We start from the raw sequence: 15,894 nt of genomic DNA, 5'->3' as shown, positions 1-15,894 counted from the left end.
AGATAACATGAGATTGGGCGTGTTTAGGATGGTATGACTGTAGACAAGAAATTTGTCTATTTTCATCTATCCTATGCAATAAAGGTAAAATGATAAGGATTGAACTATGGGGCTATAAGTGGACCTGCCTTAAAATTTGATGAATCAAATCTTGGGAAGTCAGACTTGTATCCAAGTTAAGAAATACTAGACTGGCTATATATCAAAAGGACTAGTAAACATTTTTTGGTCTTCTGTCTTCAGTTATCCAATGTCTCAATCCTGTGTATATCTTCTTATATCATTCATCTTAATAATTAAGTTATCTTCCTGCCAAGAAAAAAGTTATCTAATAAAAGAACAATATAAGAAACCTATGGCTTCTAGGAAAATTGACCTGACTAAAAAACTAATATTTCCCGAAAGAGCATATTTATTTTATAATTACAAATGCTAGCTGATTATTTTTACAAGGAGTAAGTTATAAATGATTATGTTAAAAAAAAAAGATCCTAAGGTGCCAGGTGGTGGCTCACTTGGTTGAGTGTATATGTCACAAGCAGGTTCAAGCCCTCCAGCCCCACCTGCAGGGGGAAAGCTTTGTAAGTGGTGAAGCAGGGGCTGCAGGTCTCTCTCTCTCTCTCTCTCTCTCTCTCCCTCTCTCCCCCTCTATCCCCCCCATTTTCTCAATTTATGGCTGTCTCTATCCAATAAATAAAGATAATTAAAAAAAAGATCCTGAGAAATGAATGTTGTTGGATCATTTTAGTCTTTGATCATTTGTGTAAAATGCTTAAAAGTTGTGTAATTGTCATTGCTTACAACGAATTTATAATGAGTGCAAACTTGTCTTACCTACAAATATTACCCAGTTCAAAATATCTGAATAAGTTTCCTCTTTCAAATAAAAAAAGATTTTGGTGACATGTGACATTATTGTAATTTAATATGAATAAAGAAATGATGGTTATAAAGACAAATATTAGGACTTGCAGGTCGTGGTAATTTAGTACATTTATTTAATCAATCAGCACAGATGAGAAAACCACATGACAATATGAAAATAAATAAAATAAAAATATATCAAATTTTCACTTTGTTGGAGTGACATGTTGAAGGTGAATATGGCAGTAAACATAGGTGGAAAACCCTAATTTTTGACAAAGATCAGACTTGTAAACAGACATAAAATCAAACTTGCTAGACACCAGTTAGGTCAAAATAATGAGTTAATTTTAACCCTCAACTTTGATTGCCTTAAATGAAGCTTGCAGAACAATCTCTTTATGTCTATGAGCTAGTTGTTCCTGTAATTGGAGGCAGCCATGATGGCAGCATTAATTAGGTTGTCTTGTTGAACACTTACTCTCAAGCTGCTGGCAACTGTGCTGTGATTTACTCCAGCATCCTCTGTCACGGTGCATTGCCTTTATACCTTGAAAGAACAAAGTTAATCTTTTAAGACCCTCCTGTGGCTATATTCTCACATGGGGGCTATCCAGTTTCAGTGAACTTGAGAGTGAGGTATGGTACAGTTCACCTTATGGCATTTGGCAAATGACAATCAGCTCAGAAAAAAAATTTGTATGACACCTATTTCAAGTATTCTGTCTTGCATTATTTTCCCATCAACTATCAAAGTAGTTCAGAAAATTCAGCACTTTATATATCTACTTTCTCTCCCAGGTGTGTGTGTGTGTGTGTGTGTGTGTGTGTGTGTGTGTGTGCACGTGCACCTGTGCTTGGCTTGTGTATGTGCAGAAATGATTTTTTCATATGATATATGTGAACTTTTATTAGGAAATTATGATCTCTAATGGCACAGCAAATATGAAGTCTTTTATTTGAACTATAGCTAAAAGTAGGAGCTCTGGAGTGTAATTCTTAAATCCAGAGACTGGCTCCATATTCTATAAACTGTGTTTTTTTGCACACTGTAAATTTTACTGTACTTATTCCATCATCTGTAAATTGGAAATGAAGATAATAATGCATATGTTCTCGAATTATTATAAATCTTAGAAGAGCTCATGAGTAACAGATTCTTGAAACAGCTTGATACATAGTAGGTACTCAGCGGTGTTGACTATTGCCGTTCTAAAGATATTGTTGGAAATACTTAGAGAACCTTATTTATTTAATGTGAACTCATAGCCCTTGGGAATACTGTTGTCACAGTTCTGTGTTTTTTTCCCTCCTTTCCCCCTCAGCCTATGAAATATTAGACAGAGAGCTGCAGACATATATGAATGAGGATTGCTAATTTCAACAAACATAATATCATTTTCAGACTGAAAAGTCCTCTTACTTTAGTGCTTATTTTGTTATCTGTGCTTATTTTCCATAGTAGAATTTCAGGGTTAGTCTTTTGCAGACATTTATGGAGAGGTGTTCTGGGTTTATAGTTTATAAAAAGAAACAAAAAAATTTTACCACACTACTGTGAGATCGAAAAAAATATCTTCCCTATATTTTTATTCTGGTGTCTTCTTTCTTCTGCTTCAATCTCTGTCACTTCCCTTCCCCCACCCCACCAAGTCTTAGAGTCACCCTGCTGGAAAGATAAGTTCTGAAGTTTGCAGTTTGCACTAAGCAAATCTTCATAGTGGAATAAATATCTACATTACATTAAAGACATATGAGAGCTGTTGCATGCAAAAGGAAATTTGACACACGTGATAAAACAGAATATGGTGAGACCTTAAGTATAATAACACATTTTGTACTTTAAGGAGAAAACTAAGGCCATCTAGAATGGGATCAATTAATGAGGTAACCAGTTTCAACTTGATGATAGAGTTGAAAACATTAAATGTGTCCTCCTGTGCTAAAATGGAGTGGCAGTTTGGTCTGTGTGGAGAGAGACTGAGAGAAGGCCAATGAGATGGGGTAAGGAGGAACATGATGGTATGTCCAAGTTCTTCACATAGGCAGAGTTAAAGTAGAAAATGCTTTGATAGTAATGACCAGATAAGTGAAATATAGAATGACATAAAAATTCACAGCAATGGTACTACTACTTATTTGATAATTTTCCAGTAAGTTTTACATTTCCTTCTCATGGCATAGCACTATCAAAGTCCTAATATAATATTATGTGTAAAATAATGTGGCAGAACTCTTTGATCACAAATAATAAAGGGCTTTTTTTTTTTTTACATTGATGCAGTCCCTGGGATAATCATGGTACCTGAACTACTTTACTGATATCTTTTAAATCCTTCTTCATAATTATTCTTTCAGTAGGACTTAAGTTTCTGCTTTGTGCTAGGCCCTTGAGATCCTATGTATCTTTTGTCTATTTAATTTAGAACTTTGAATATTTAATACAGTGTCAGTAGAAATGAAACTGCATACACATAACCAAACACCCTATCCCACCCAACACATCACCAATAGTTTAAGTCTCAGCTAGTAACTGTGATCAGTTACTAATAAATGCCTTACCTGTCCTTTGATTTGGTTGTAATAAATTCCATATTCACTTGACCCTCTTATTGTATGTATGTATGCTTTAAATAAGCTTGTTGAGTATAGTATTCAAATGTAGAGTGTGATCATATTTTATGGCTTCAAAATAAGGATATTTTTATGGGGCTTACTCTGCTTACCCTCAGATAAAACATTTAAGAGAACCAGAATATTAACTTGTAGCAGTTTAATTGGGAGAAGTAAAACTGGGAACTCATGTGTAAAAATAACAAAAACCACCAAGGGACACTGATATATTTGTCAAGTCAAAGCTAGCATTAGTGGGGCTTTGGAGTTGGCTCTCCATGATGGAGCCCATAATACACCATGTGTGACTTAGGTTTGTACTTCCAGCCACCACATGAAATCACCTGCAGGGGAGGAAGTTTCACAAATGTTTTTATCTCCCTCTGTCTTTCTCCCTGTATCTTAAAAAAAAAAAAAAAAAAGTCTGGGCCATTAGGAACACACCTAAAATAGACTTCCTAGCTTCTTCCCACCCTAAGATCCTTATTCTTATCTCCTCTATTCTTACTCTTTGTTTCCTGTTCAGTAATAATTTTGTCCTGCTTTATATCTTAATGCCTTTCAGTCACCAAGCTGCAGATGCTACTATGATTTACTATGACTTCCCTGGGCTTATGAACTCACCAATGTGTCTCAGAACCTCACCTTTACAGATTCTTTTATTTATTTATTTAATTTAATTTAATTTATTTATTTATTCCCTTTTGTTGCCCTTGTTATTTTATTGTTGTAGTTATTATTGTTGTTGTCATTGTTGGATAGGACAGAGAGAAATGGAGAGAGGAGGGGAAGACAGAAAGGAGGAGAGAAAGATAGACACCTGCAGACCTGCTTCACCGCCTGTGAAGCGACTCCCCTGCAGGTGGGGAGCCGGGGTTTGAACCGGGATCCTTATGCCGGTCCTTGTGCTTTGCGCCACCTGCGCTTAACCCGCTGTGCTACAGCCCGACTCCCCACCTTTACAGATTCTTACACCACTAGGGAAAGAAACAGGCTGAGGGTATGGACTGACCATCCAACACCCATGTCCAGCAGGGAAACAATTACAGAATCCAGACCTTCCACCTTCTGCATCCCTTAATGACCGTGGCTCCATACTTCCAGAGGGATAAAGAATTGGGAAGCTATCAGGAGAGGGAATGGGATACAGAGTTTTGGTGGTGGGAATTGTGTGAAGCTGTACCCCTCTTATCCTATGGTCAGTGTTTCCTTTTTATAAATAAAAATTAAAAAAGAAAGCAAGAGAAGGCAGGACCATAGAGAAAATGGGCAAATGTATATAAATATAGATAGGTATAGAAATAATAGTTAACCCATTTCTGTGATGTTGGGAGAACTACACCTGGTTCCAGTGGGGGGAATGGGAATACAGAACTCCGGTGGTGGGAATGGTATGGAATTATACCCCTGTCATCTCATAATTTTGGGAATCAGTATTAAATCACTAATAAAATAGTCTACTGAGAGCAGAGGAATTGTGCCAGGTACAGATTCAATGATATCTTTAGTGGCAAGATAAATAATATGATTAAAAAGACAGTCTCAACTGGAGAGAAACCTCTTTGAGGTGAAAAATAGAAGTAAAATACTGAAATATTATGTTCGGTTTCATTATTTTATACTATACAATATGTTCTGTGGATATGAAGACATATGTATGCTTATAAAGAGATTATTCAGTAGTATACACACCTGCACACAGACATGTGAACATGTATACACACACACACACACGATAAATAGACAAAGACAAGTAGCTCTCCTATTTCAGTTTATAAAGAACCAGAATAGGAAGACTCATTAGGAAGGATGGTTTATTTGGAATATGGGTCAATATGAGCATAAGTATATAGCAACAAATGATGAAATGTTTCAAGGTATAGAACTACTGCTCTCTCTAAACACATTGAAAGTAAAAATATAAGAAAGACCCAGTATAATTAAATTATGCAAAAGAGTCTCAGGATACTTATTATTTCTGAAATATTAATTTATCATTACAGTTGCATTTCAACTAATTTTTTCCTTTTGTTGCCCTTATTTTTTATCATTGTTGTGGTTTTTATTATTGATGTCATTGTTGTTGGACAGGACAGAGAGAAATGGAGAGGGGAGGGGAAGACAGAGAGAGGGAGAGAAAGATAGACACCTGCAGATCTGCTTCATTGCCTGTGAAGCGACCCCTCTTCAGGTGGGGAGCCGGGGGCTCGAACTGGTAGCCTTATACTGGTCCTTGTACTTTGCTCCATGTGCACTTAACCTGTTGTGCTACCGCTGCACCCCATTTCAACTAATTTTTAACAGAACATTTACTCTTAAGCAAGTATCAAAACACAACTGCAGTTGCTTTAGTTTTAGAATCAGAGTACTCTTTTCTTGGCCTCTAGTATTTTTAAATTTAGAAGATAGTTGGTAGTGCTGTTTTTAAATCAATGAAATAAGATGGTTTCAAGTGAGTAAATCATACTTCAGAGGAATATATAGAATTTTAAAATGTATTACATTATTGTAGTTATTATCTTACAATATAGGGAAAAAGATGTATTACTGAATTTTTATTGAGACATTATCTCAGTATGAATATTTTAGAAAATGTGCAAACCATTTTTTGCTCAATTTTATTTTTCATTTTTATTGAGTTTTGCAAAATATCAATGGCAATTTATTCATGTGGCTAGTAGAAAAGACAAAGAAAAATGTTTGTTTTGTAAGAGTATGCTATGCTCCGATTTATGGTGGTGCTGGGGATTGAACCTAGACTCTTTGGTACTTCAGACTTCAAAGTCTTTTTGCATAACCACTGTGCTATCTCTTTAGCCTCCCAAATTTCTTTTTTTAATTTTTTTTATTATCCTTAATTATTTATTGGATAGAGATAGCCAGAAATCAAGAAAGGAAGAAAGGGGGAGATAGAGATGGAGAAAGACAGAGAGACACCTGCAGCCCTGCTTCACCACTTGTAAAGCTTTTCCCCTGCAGATGGGGACCGGGGACTTGAACCCAAGTCCTTGTGCATTGTAACATGTGAGCTTAACAAGGTGTGCCACCACCTGACCCCCTGCCACCCAGATTTTTATTCTTGCTAGGTATTTTATATAGTTGAGTTTGGGCTCCACCAGGAATGAATGAAGAATATTTATAGTACTTATTAGAACCTCTATAAGCCAGTCATGTAGCTATATGACTATTGGTAGTTACAAAGATTGTTTCATCATTTATGCTGTGAAAGAATCTGAGTGACACCTTAAGAGCATTTTTATCTGAAAAACTGGAAACCCTCTGTCATATATTATTAATTCTAAAGGACACAACAGGCATATTATTAAAAGTGGGCTTCTTGGTAGTCATCAAGTAGTAAGGGTAATTGGAAGATTCTGAGTTTCTAGCAGATATAAGCCTATATGCAAGAGTGAGAAACTTAGACTCATCAGCCAAGGCATACCAGTACCTGAACACAGAGACCCAGGTTCGAGCTCCCACTCCCCATACTCAGAGGGGACTCTTCATAGGTGGTGAAGCAGATCAGCAGGTTTTCATCTTTCTCCTTTTCTATGTCTCCTCCCCTCTCCATGTCTCTGTATCCTATCAAATAAAAATAAATGGGGAAAAAGATGGCTGCTGGGAGCTGTAGACTCATAGTGAGAGCACAGAGCCCCAGCGATAACCCTGGTGGCAATAAAGGGGGGGGGGGGAGTGGGTATTTTTGTTATGAAGACCAGATATCTGAAGGTCTCAGCCACATGATCTCACTTCCTTCTCTTAAGGACAAAGGCTGTGCTGCTCTTTGCTTATGAATCCTTAAAGGAAAAGGAAAGGATATCATTGCTTTTCTCTAACTGGATGGTTATGAAATGGAAGAATTTAAACTTTTCAAGTGTCATACTATTTATGGAATTTAAATGAACGTCTTAAGGGCTACATTTGTAAATTATATCTGAAATATTTTCAGGAATCTCCTTCATGACTACAAGCTTAACAAGACTTTAAAGTTTTATATAATTAAAGCTTGATCTGACAACAGAAAGACCAGAAGAAAAAGACTGGAAAACAAAGATTTGTGTGTTTCTGAGAGAGAGAAAGAAAGAGAGAGAGAGAGAGAGAGAGAGAGAAAGAGAGAGAGAGAGAGAGATTGAGAGAGAGATTGAGAGAAACAGAGTAACAGGAGAAACACTATAGCACTGCTCCACCATTCATGAAATTTCTTCTTGTGCCATGTGTGGTGCTCCCATGTGTCACCTCAGAGTTGAAGCTGGGTCCTTATGCATGCATGCTAACTGGTGTGCTTTACTAAATTAGCTGTCTCATGACTCATTATTTCTCTTTTATTTCCCTGTAATCTCAGTATCAGTGCCCCCTTTGTCATGCATGGCATTGACATGTCCAATTGTTATATAGAAAAATCCTGAATTTGAATTTGATTATTTTCTCACATTTAAAATCAAGATTCTTAATAAATAAATAAATAAGGAGGAGGAGAGAAAGGAAAATAAGGAATGGAAATGAGAGGAAGAAAAACATTTCGAGGTCCGGTGGTGGCGCATGTAGTTGAGCACACATGTTACATGCATAAGGACCTGGGTTCAAGCCCCCAGTCCCCACCTTCAGGGGGAAAGCTTCACGAGTGGTGAAGTTGGGCTGCAGATGTCTCTCTGTATCTCTCTCTCTATTTCTTTCTATCTCTACCTTCCCTCTCAATATCTGGCTGTTTCTATCCATTAAATAAAAATATTAATAAACTAAAAAGATTTCATAAAAAGTATTCAAGCTAAAAATAAAACAAAATTTAGTAGATTTATATTCATACTGGATTGCTAAGCAAATATATGGAGTGGTGGGTGAGGTAAAATGGTACTTACTAAGAGGTAAAGTTACTGAAAATACTGTTTTTAGAATATTTTTCTTTAGAAGTGAGGAAATAAGAACAGCAAAATACTTCACGTGGATAATGCTCTTGCTTTGTCATGCACATGGCTCAGATTGAAGCTCTGATGGTACTTAAGCCCATGGTACTTAAGGGAAAAAAAAAAATTTCATGCTGTGATTATCTTTCTCTGGGTCTCTGTATTTCTGTTTCTCTACCTGAGGGGGGTAAAAAAAGTCAGCCTGGAACATTTTATTGGTGATGAAAAACATTTAGAAAGCAAAGGAACAGCCTATAGAGTTTAGTGTCCCAAGTTAAATATAAAAGTCAGTGAGATTAAGATTTCAACCTAGTTCTTTAAGTTTATATGTAAAATAGTGAAGCAATTTATTTTCTTTAATCTACCTTTTTTAAAAAAGTACTTTATTCATTATTAATGATAAAGATATTGAAGAGAGAAAGAGCCAGACATCACTCTCGTACATGTGCTATCAGGGATTGAACTCAGGACCTCATGCTTGAGAGACCTACGCTTTATCCACTGCACGGCCTCCCAGATCACTATTTTCTTTAATCTATACACATTAGTTTCTTTGATGTTTAGTTCTAGCAAATGCAAACCTTTCACCATACTTGCAAATTTGAGTATGATCTTAAAGGGTTAATAGGAATATAGATATGTTTAAGATAGATGAGAATTTCTATTTTTGAAATTCCCAGGAAGATTCATGAACCATATCTTAAAAGGATAATTCCTATGAAATATGATCAAGAAATAAATCTCTTTTTAAAAAGTTATTTATAAGTTTATTATTTTCTTCTTTATTGGGGGAGGATTAAAATACGGTAGTTCGTACACATGTAACATTTCTCAGTTTTCCACATAACAATTCAAACCCAAGTAAATCATTCTTTGCTATCAAGTTCCAGGACCCCCGGCTCCCCATTCTTTTACATTGGTGCAATACATTAACTCCAAGTTCTGCTTTGTGTTTTCTTATTTTTCAACTTCTTTATTATTATTATTATTAGTGATAATTTTTTTTTTCTAGGCAGACAAAATGATCAGGTATTAAGGACTGGAAATAGCTGAAATAAGTGTTTAGCTTGCCACTATGTCTCTACCTTAAGTGCTTCCTTCTCAACCTCCAACTTCATAAAAAATGGGGCTAGGTACATGTAAGAACACTGCTAAGAAATCACAGCATCCAAATGATTTTTTCCTGTGATTTATTGAAAGTTTTATGCACTCATTTCTGACATCTTTTTGATTTACTTGGTAAAGGCAGAGTATAGAAAAACAAGTAAGTGCTGAGGAGGAATTGTACTCCATTTCCTGTTCGTGTCTAACGTGGTTCAGATGCTTGTCCTTGGAGTCTTGATTGTCATGTTTAGTGAGTAATTGCATGCTGGATCAGGGAGGTGCAGTCTCAAGTGCCTGGGCTTATTTTCTGGACTTCCTGATAGTTCCTAAGCTGGAGGAGAAGCAGGTCTTATAGTTGGCTATCTAACATCCACTGGAAACAGAATTGCTGAGATCTGAGGTTCTGTGATGCTGATTATTAAGTTAAAGTTTGTGTGCAGGGAAGTTGCATTCATAATGTTTCCATATGTGTGTGTATGTGTGTTTGTGTGCGCACATGCATGAATGCATGTGTATATATAGAAGGTACAGACATGGGGATCAGGTGGTAGCACAGTGGGTTAAACGCACATGGCACAGAGCACAATGACTAGCTTAAGCATCCTGGTTGGAGCCCCCGCCTGGCTCCTCACCTGCTGGGGGGGGGGTTTGCTTCACAAGCAGTGAAGGAGGTCTTCAGGTGTTTGTCTTTCCTTCCTGCTCTCTCGAGATTTCTTCTGTCCTATCCAACAACAGCTACATCAGTAACAACAACAATAATAAACACAACAACGATAAAACAACAAGGGAAGCCAAAGTGAAAATTTAGCCTCCAGGAGCAGTGGACTTGCAGTGTAGGTACCCATCCCCAGCAATAATCCTGGAGGCAAAAAAAAAAAAAAAGGCACAGACATGGAGGCGCACACACACACGTTATTTGTGGGTGGATCTCTTGCAAAATAGTTGATTTCAGTTTCTGAGCTGCTTTTTCTGTCAGAGAAGAGAGAAACTACAGCAACTCTGGTGCTATATGCCTTTCAGGTGGTGCCTACACCTGAATTTGAGTCTTATTCATGGAAGAGATGCTTCCTACTTAATGAGGCGCCTCTCTCAGTCCCTTTTCTATATTTTTAAATGCTGTATTTCTATGAAAAAAAGAATTACTATAGAGTTGTATAATTAATCTTCATGTGTGCCTATTCTATAGTGATCAGTTTCTTCTTAAATCTGTCTCATCTTTATTCTCTTCCATTTCCAGCCATTTCATTTTGATGCAAAATTTGCATGTTATATACATATTGAAGTATTTCATTAGAGAATAAATACCCTTTATTTTTTTAATAGTTATGCTGAAACTAGGAATGATATATAGGTACTTATTGTGTAATGTAATACCTAATCTAACTACTCCCAGATTCTAGAGAAAATATGTGCAAATTTAAATTCAATCAAAATGATAATAGCCTGTGTTTGGTGTTCATCTGTAATGGTCATTGATTGTCTATAGGACTGTAGCTATCCCATAAACTTTACAATTGATATTGCCAAATAATTTCCTGTGTTAAGATTGTAAAATTTGTTTGTTCCTTGGGCTACTTATGATGATGGGGTAGTCTCATTTTGATTTTACAGAAACTTTATAGTCATGGACAAGCCATCCACTTAGCTATCCCTAAAATTAAACTCCTGAAATAAAAATGGATATGACATTTGATGTTGCAAGAATGATGAAGAAGTTTAAGTTGTGACCTATTATCCTAAAGTAATTTGTAGATATTGAATCAGTTATGGAGTCTTTTTGACTGATTGAAATGACCAGTGTTTAGTATTTTTTCATGGTATTAGAAAATATAAAGATTAAGAAACTAACTAGACTATGTTTTAAATTTATAGTCTATGTTCCTTTCAACATTCCCCTCTGAAGAGTATGTTTTATTTGGACATTTTAATTTTCTTCAAATTGAGATCCTTTTAGGTTGATTCTATCTTCTGCTGCCCCGCCCTCATTTTTTAAATTTATTTATTTATTTTACCTTTTGTTACCCATGCTGTCTTTTTATTATAGTCATTATTGTTGTTGTTATTGATGTCAGCGTTGGATAGGACAGAGAGAAATGGAGAGAAGAGAGGAAGACCGAGAGGGGGAGAGAAAGATAGACACTTGCAGACCTGCTTCACCACCTGTGAAGTGACTCCCCTGCATGTGGGGAGCCAGGGGCTCGAACCGGGATCCTTAGGCCAGTCCTTGAGCTTTGTGCCACATGCTCTTAACCCACTGTACTACCGCCCGACTCCCCCGCCCTCATTTTTATTCTTTCAGATAGGAAAAATTTAGTAGTGATATCTTGATTAGGTGTATCGGATGTTTTTATGCCTTTTCAGAAAAAATTTATTATATATGACAGTAAGAGTTTGTTATAAGACAGAGAGGAACAGAACACTATTCTGCTCTGTGCACTGCTGGAGATTGAACCAGGAACTTTAGACATGCTAGTTTGATGTTCTCCCAGTTGAGCTTTTACCCTAGTCACATTAATAAGCTTTTCTTTGAAAGGTTATCAACTGATTTGAACATTGTTTTTCATTTTCTTTTCTTTTTTAGCTTTACCTCTACGATTGAAAGAGATGAAAAGCCAGGAATCTGTTGCAGGCTCTAAACTAGTACTTCGGTGTGAGACCAGCTCTGAGTACTCCTCTCTCAGATTCAAATGGTTCAAGAATGGGAATGAATTAAACAGAAAAAACAGACCACAAAATATCAAGATACAGAAAAAGCCTGGGTAAGTATAGTGCATAGACTAAAGGAGCCTGATTTCAGCAAGAGAATGATATAAAAGTTACTTAAGACATAATGCACAAATCTGTTGTCAAGAAGTATAATATATGGGGTATTCTGGTCATTATCTAATGACCAGAAGTTGTTTCATTATGTTGGAAAGACTTTGAGGTTGCTGATTCTTGGAACATATGAATAAAAAGGGTAAGGGTAGATATGGAAAGAATATTTGGGTAATTGGGAAACTAGATGGGAGGCAAGAAGACTACAGTAGTGGTAGCTCTAGTAATAGTGAGTAATATGTTAGATACTAAAATACATTTTATTTTTAAAAAGTAAGAACACAGGACCGGTGGTATAGCTAATGCTGGAATACATCTGTTTTGCTGGATATTTGACCAAGGTTGAAACCCAGCCCCCATGGCACTTGGATGCTGTCTCTTCTGCTATCTCTTATTCCTCTCCCCACCCCCCTCCCCTCTTCTCTCTTTGTTTCATTTTATCTTTTTTGTTTCTGCCGCCAAGGTTATCCTGGGATTGGAATCTGCACTATGAATCTTCCACTCCCTCATTTGGGCTTCTTAACACTTTTTTAAAAAAGAAAACCATACATACATGCTTAATAATGTATGCATGATGAGAGGAGAGGAAATAGATGGAATGAACTGGAAAAGATGATTCTTATCAAGAATCCTGAGAAGAAAATAATTTAGTTACTGAATTGAATAGATTTTGATTAGTTGACTTTCATCAGTCTAGCTTGTAAGACATTAACTTATTAAACCATGAAGAATAATAGTTTATTTATTTCTAACTGTGAAATGAAATCAGTATTTAACTGTCCATGGGAGGGTATGCTAGAACTATGGAGAAATAAAGCAAAAATAAGGTTTTAATTCCACACCCAGGGAATCATAAAATTATATAGAGATTGTTCGGTTTATCCTTATATTATAGGAGTTTCTTTTTTTCAAGTATTTTATTTATTTATTATTGGATAGAGACAGAAAAATTGAGAGAAGGGAGACAGACAGGGAGAGAGACAGAGAAGCACTGTAGCCCTTCTTCACCACTCCTGAAACTTTCTCTCTTCACATGGGGCCCAGAGACTTGAACCTGGGTCCTTGCATACTGTAATGTGAGCACTTAAACAGGTGTGCCACCTCCTGGCCTCCTAAACCATAGGAATTTCAAAGATCATAATACTGAGACATTTTAGAGGTAGAAATTTTCAGAAGGTTTTCTTTCAAGCTTTCAGAAATGATATTTTATATAGGAAAGATTAAATTTACAAATCTTTATACATTTTAAAGAAAATTTCCTCAAACATCATAAAAGTACATAGTAAAACCTCAAGGCACAAACTCAAGTTTATAACAAAATAACTGTGGTGACTTATTTTTGCATTGTGTGGATATTTCTGTAACACATACGAAATAGAGTTCCTTATCCAAACTGCAGAACCTAGCAGAGAGTATTTGCTAATAATTATCTATGAGGAAATTATTATTTACACTGAGGCTAATTCTGCCTTATTGGAAGTCAAGATTTAATTAGGATGTGAGATATCTAGCACATAATATACACAGAAAAGCTTAGTATAAATTGCAGGTTGCTAGTACTAAGTAACATGAGTTGAAAAGGAGGTACCCAATTTGCTGTTAGAGCCTTTGTGGGAAGGTAATTTGGCTCAGCTGGAGGGAAAGAATTTCTTGAGACTAAGTGGGTGAGATGGTGAACAGATAGAAAGCAAGGAAGTAGCAGTCAGTGGGAGGTCCTATCAATGACAGTAAAGAGACCAGATTGTGGTTTGTAGATGGACAGTTTTGTCCTGTAGTGGAAAATCTGCTTGTTGTCAGCCCTGGGGCTACAAACTGGGTAGCCAGAAACGATACAAGATATATATAGTCTGTTACCAGTGACTTGAGCCAGAGGGGAGAGAGATGTAAGCAGTTACAATACTCAGTTTAAAACTGCACCATAATTAAAATCCTTGGAGACTGTATATGACCTTATCACAGCAGAGAGAGGTAGAGATTGTGTGAGAGACAGGAGGCTTTTTAAAAAAATGTTGGGAGGGCAGGGAAGATAGTTTAACTTAATGGTTATGCAAAAGACTTTCATGCCTGAGGCTCCGAGGTCTCTGTTTCCATGTCTTGCCTGACCATAAACCAGAGATGAGCCGTGCTCTGCAAAGCAAAACAAGTGAAAGCAAAACAACAGTGGTGGGGCTGGATACTGGCGCTCCTGATAGCACACCCTCTCTAAACTCCTCCCTCTCTAAACTCCTCCCCCTCAATTTCTCTCTCTAAAAAAATGTCTCCTAGGTTTGGTGGATTCATTGTGCAACCACAGAGCCTCAGCAAGAACTTGGAGGAGAAAAATAAAAACTTGTGTGTGTGCGGGTGGGGCGTGTGGTGAGACAAACAGGAGAGGGGTCAATGTAACAAGGCAAAACTCGGCATCTTCAAACTGCGCGTGCTTTTGCTCTGAAAAGGCCTGGAGAAAAAGCAAGTGAAGTTGAGCATATATGGTATCAAAAAGAAACAGCAGCAACTTAAAAAGTGAGCTGCCTGGAATAAGTATGGCTTTGAAAGAGTCCTTATATACTCAAAGACATAACTTGTTATGTGCGTCAGATGACACAAAAGTCTCATTAGTATTCAAAAGGCATTTTCATCTTAGTTTCATAGGCCCAGACAACTAAAAGCACTGTCTACATATTAATAATAATCTCATTATACCAGAAAGGCCAATATTCAGATATGACTTCTTTTTAAAAATAGCCTGACTGGAAAAAATTAAATGGAGAAAAGGGCATTTTTATTCAAGTTATGTAACTATAAGTTAGCCTTGGCAAAACATTTAACATATTTGATCTTCTAAATATAATACATTTCTGTGTGATCTGCTTATTAAGCTACAGAATGAGATATTCTTAAAATTCCATCTTTTTGAAAATAATTTGTGTTATCAATTATTTTAGGGCTAAAGAACCAACCTGAATCTAAATTTAATTAACATTTGCTAGATGCTCTTTTATTTCAATTTTCTCTGTAGATAGAAGAGAATTGTATTATTATAATAATCATTAAAAACTATTGTGCTGAGAATAAAATAGTTAACATTTTCCCTGTAAATTCTAATTTTTAAAAAATTTTCAAGCACTACATCAATGTCACTTTACTGAGAAAATGTTGATTTACTGAATTTTATTGTCACCAGAGTACATTTTCATATCTTCGCAAGACTAGTGCATTCCACCCGCAACCAAACCATTATTGTTCTCCACCACAGGGATTTAAGCCTCTCTTTACCTTTCTTGAGTCCCTGTTATCTCCTGTAATATAAATTCCAGTGCTAATGAATGGAAATACTTGGATTTAAAATAAATCTGATTGTCTCATTTGTTTTCATAGTTATTTGTGAAATTTGGTCCATAAAGTCACTTAAGACAAGAGACATATTTAGGCTATGGTAACATCTAAGAAAAAAATGCATAGAGCTGGATGGTGGCTCATGTTATAGAGCATAAATTACCATGTACAAGAACCCAGGTTTGAGGGGCCAGTTGGTGGAACACCTGATTGAGTGCAAGTTTTACAATGTGCAGGGACCTGGGTTCCAGTCCCCAGTCCCCACCTGCAGGGGGAAAGC

General features: G+C 36.4%; 1 protein-coding gene across 7 annotated transcripts in view; it reads left to right on the top strand.

Annotated features, from left to right (window-relative positions):
* Positions 1 to 15,894, top strand: part of NRG1 (neuregulin 1) — a 208,684-nt gene that overhangs the window by 32,836 nt on the left and 159,954 nt on the right. For all 7 annotated transcript variants that reach the window (XM_060183017.1, XM_060183011.1, XM_060183002.1 and 4 more), the window contains exon 2: positions 12,064 to 12,241. In XM_060183017.1, coding sequence (XP_060039000.1) covers positions 12,064 to 12,241 — 178 coding nt within the window. The remainder of the gene's footprint in view (positions 1 to 12,063; positions 12,242 to 15,894) is intronic.

Source organism: Erinaceus europaeus, chromosome 2 (assembly GCF_950295315.1).
Source record: "Erinaceus europaeus chromosome 2, mEriEur2.1, whole genome shotgun sequence".
NCBI classification, from domain to species: Eukaryota; Metazoa; Chordata; class Mammalia; order Eulipotyphla; family Erinaceidae; genus Erinaceus; species Erinaceus europaeus.
This window is presented reverse-complemented; position numbering and strand designations above follow the sequence as displayed.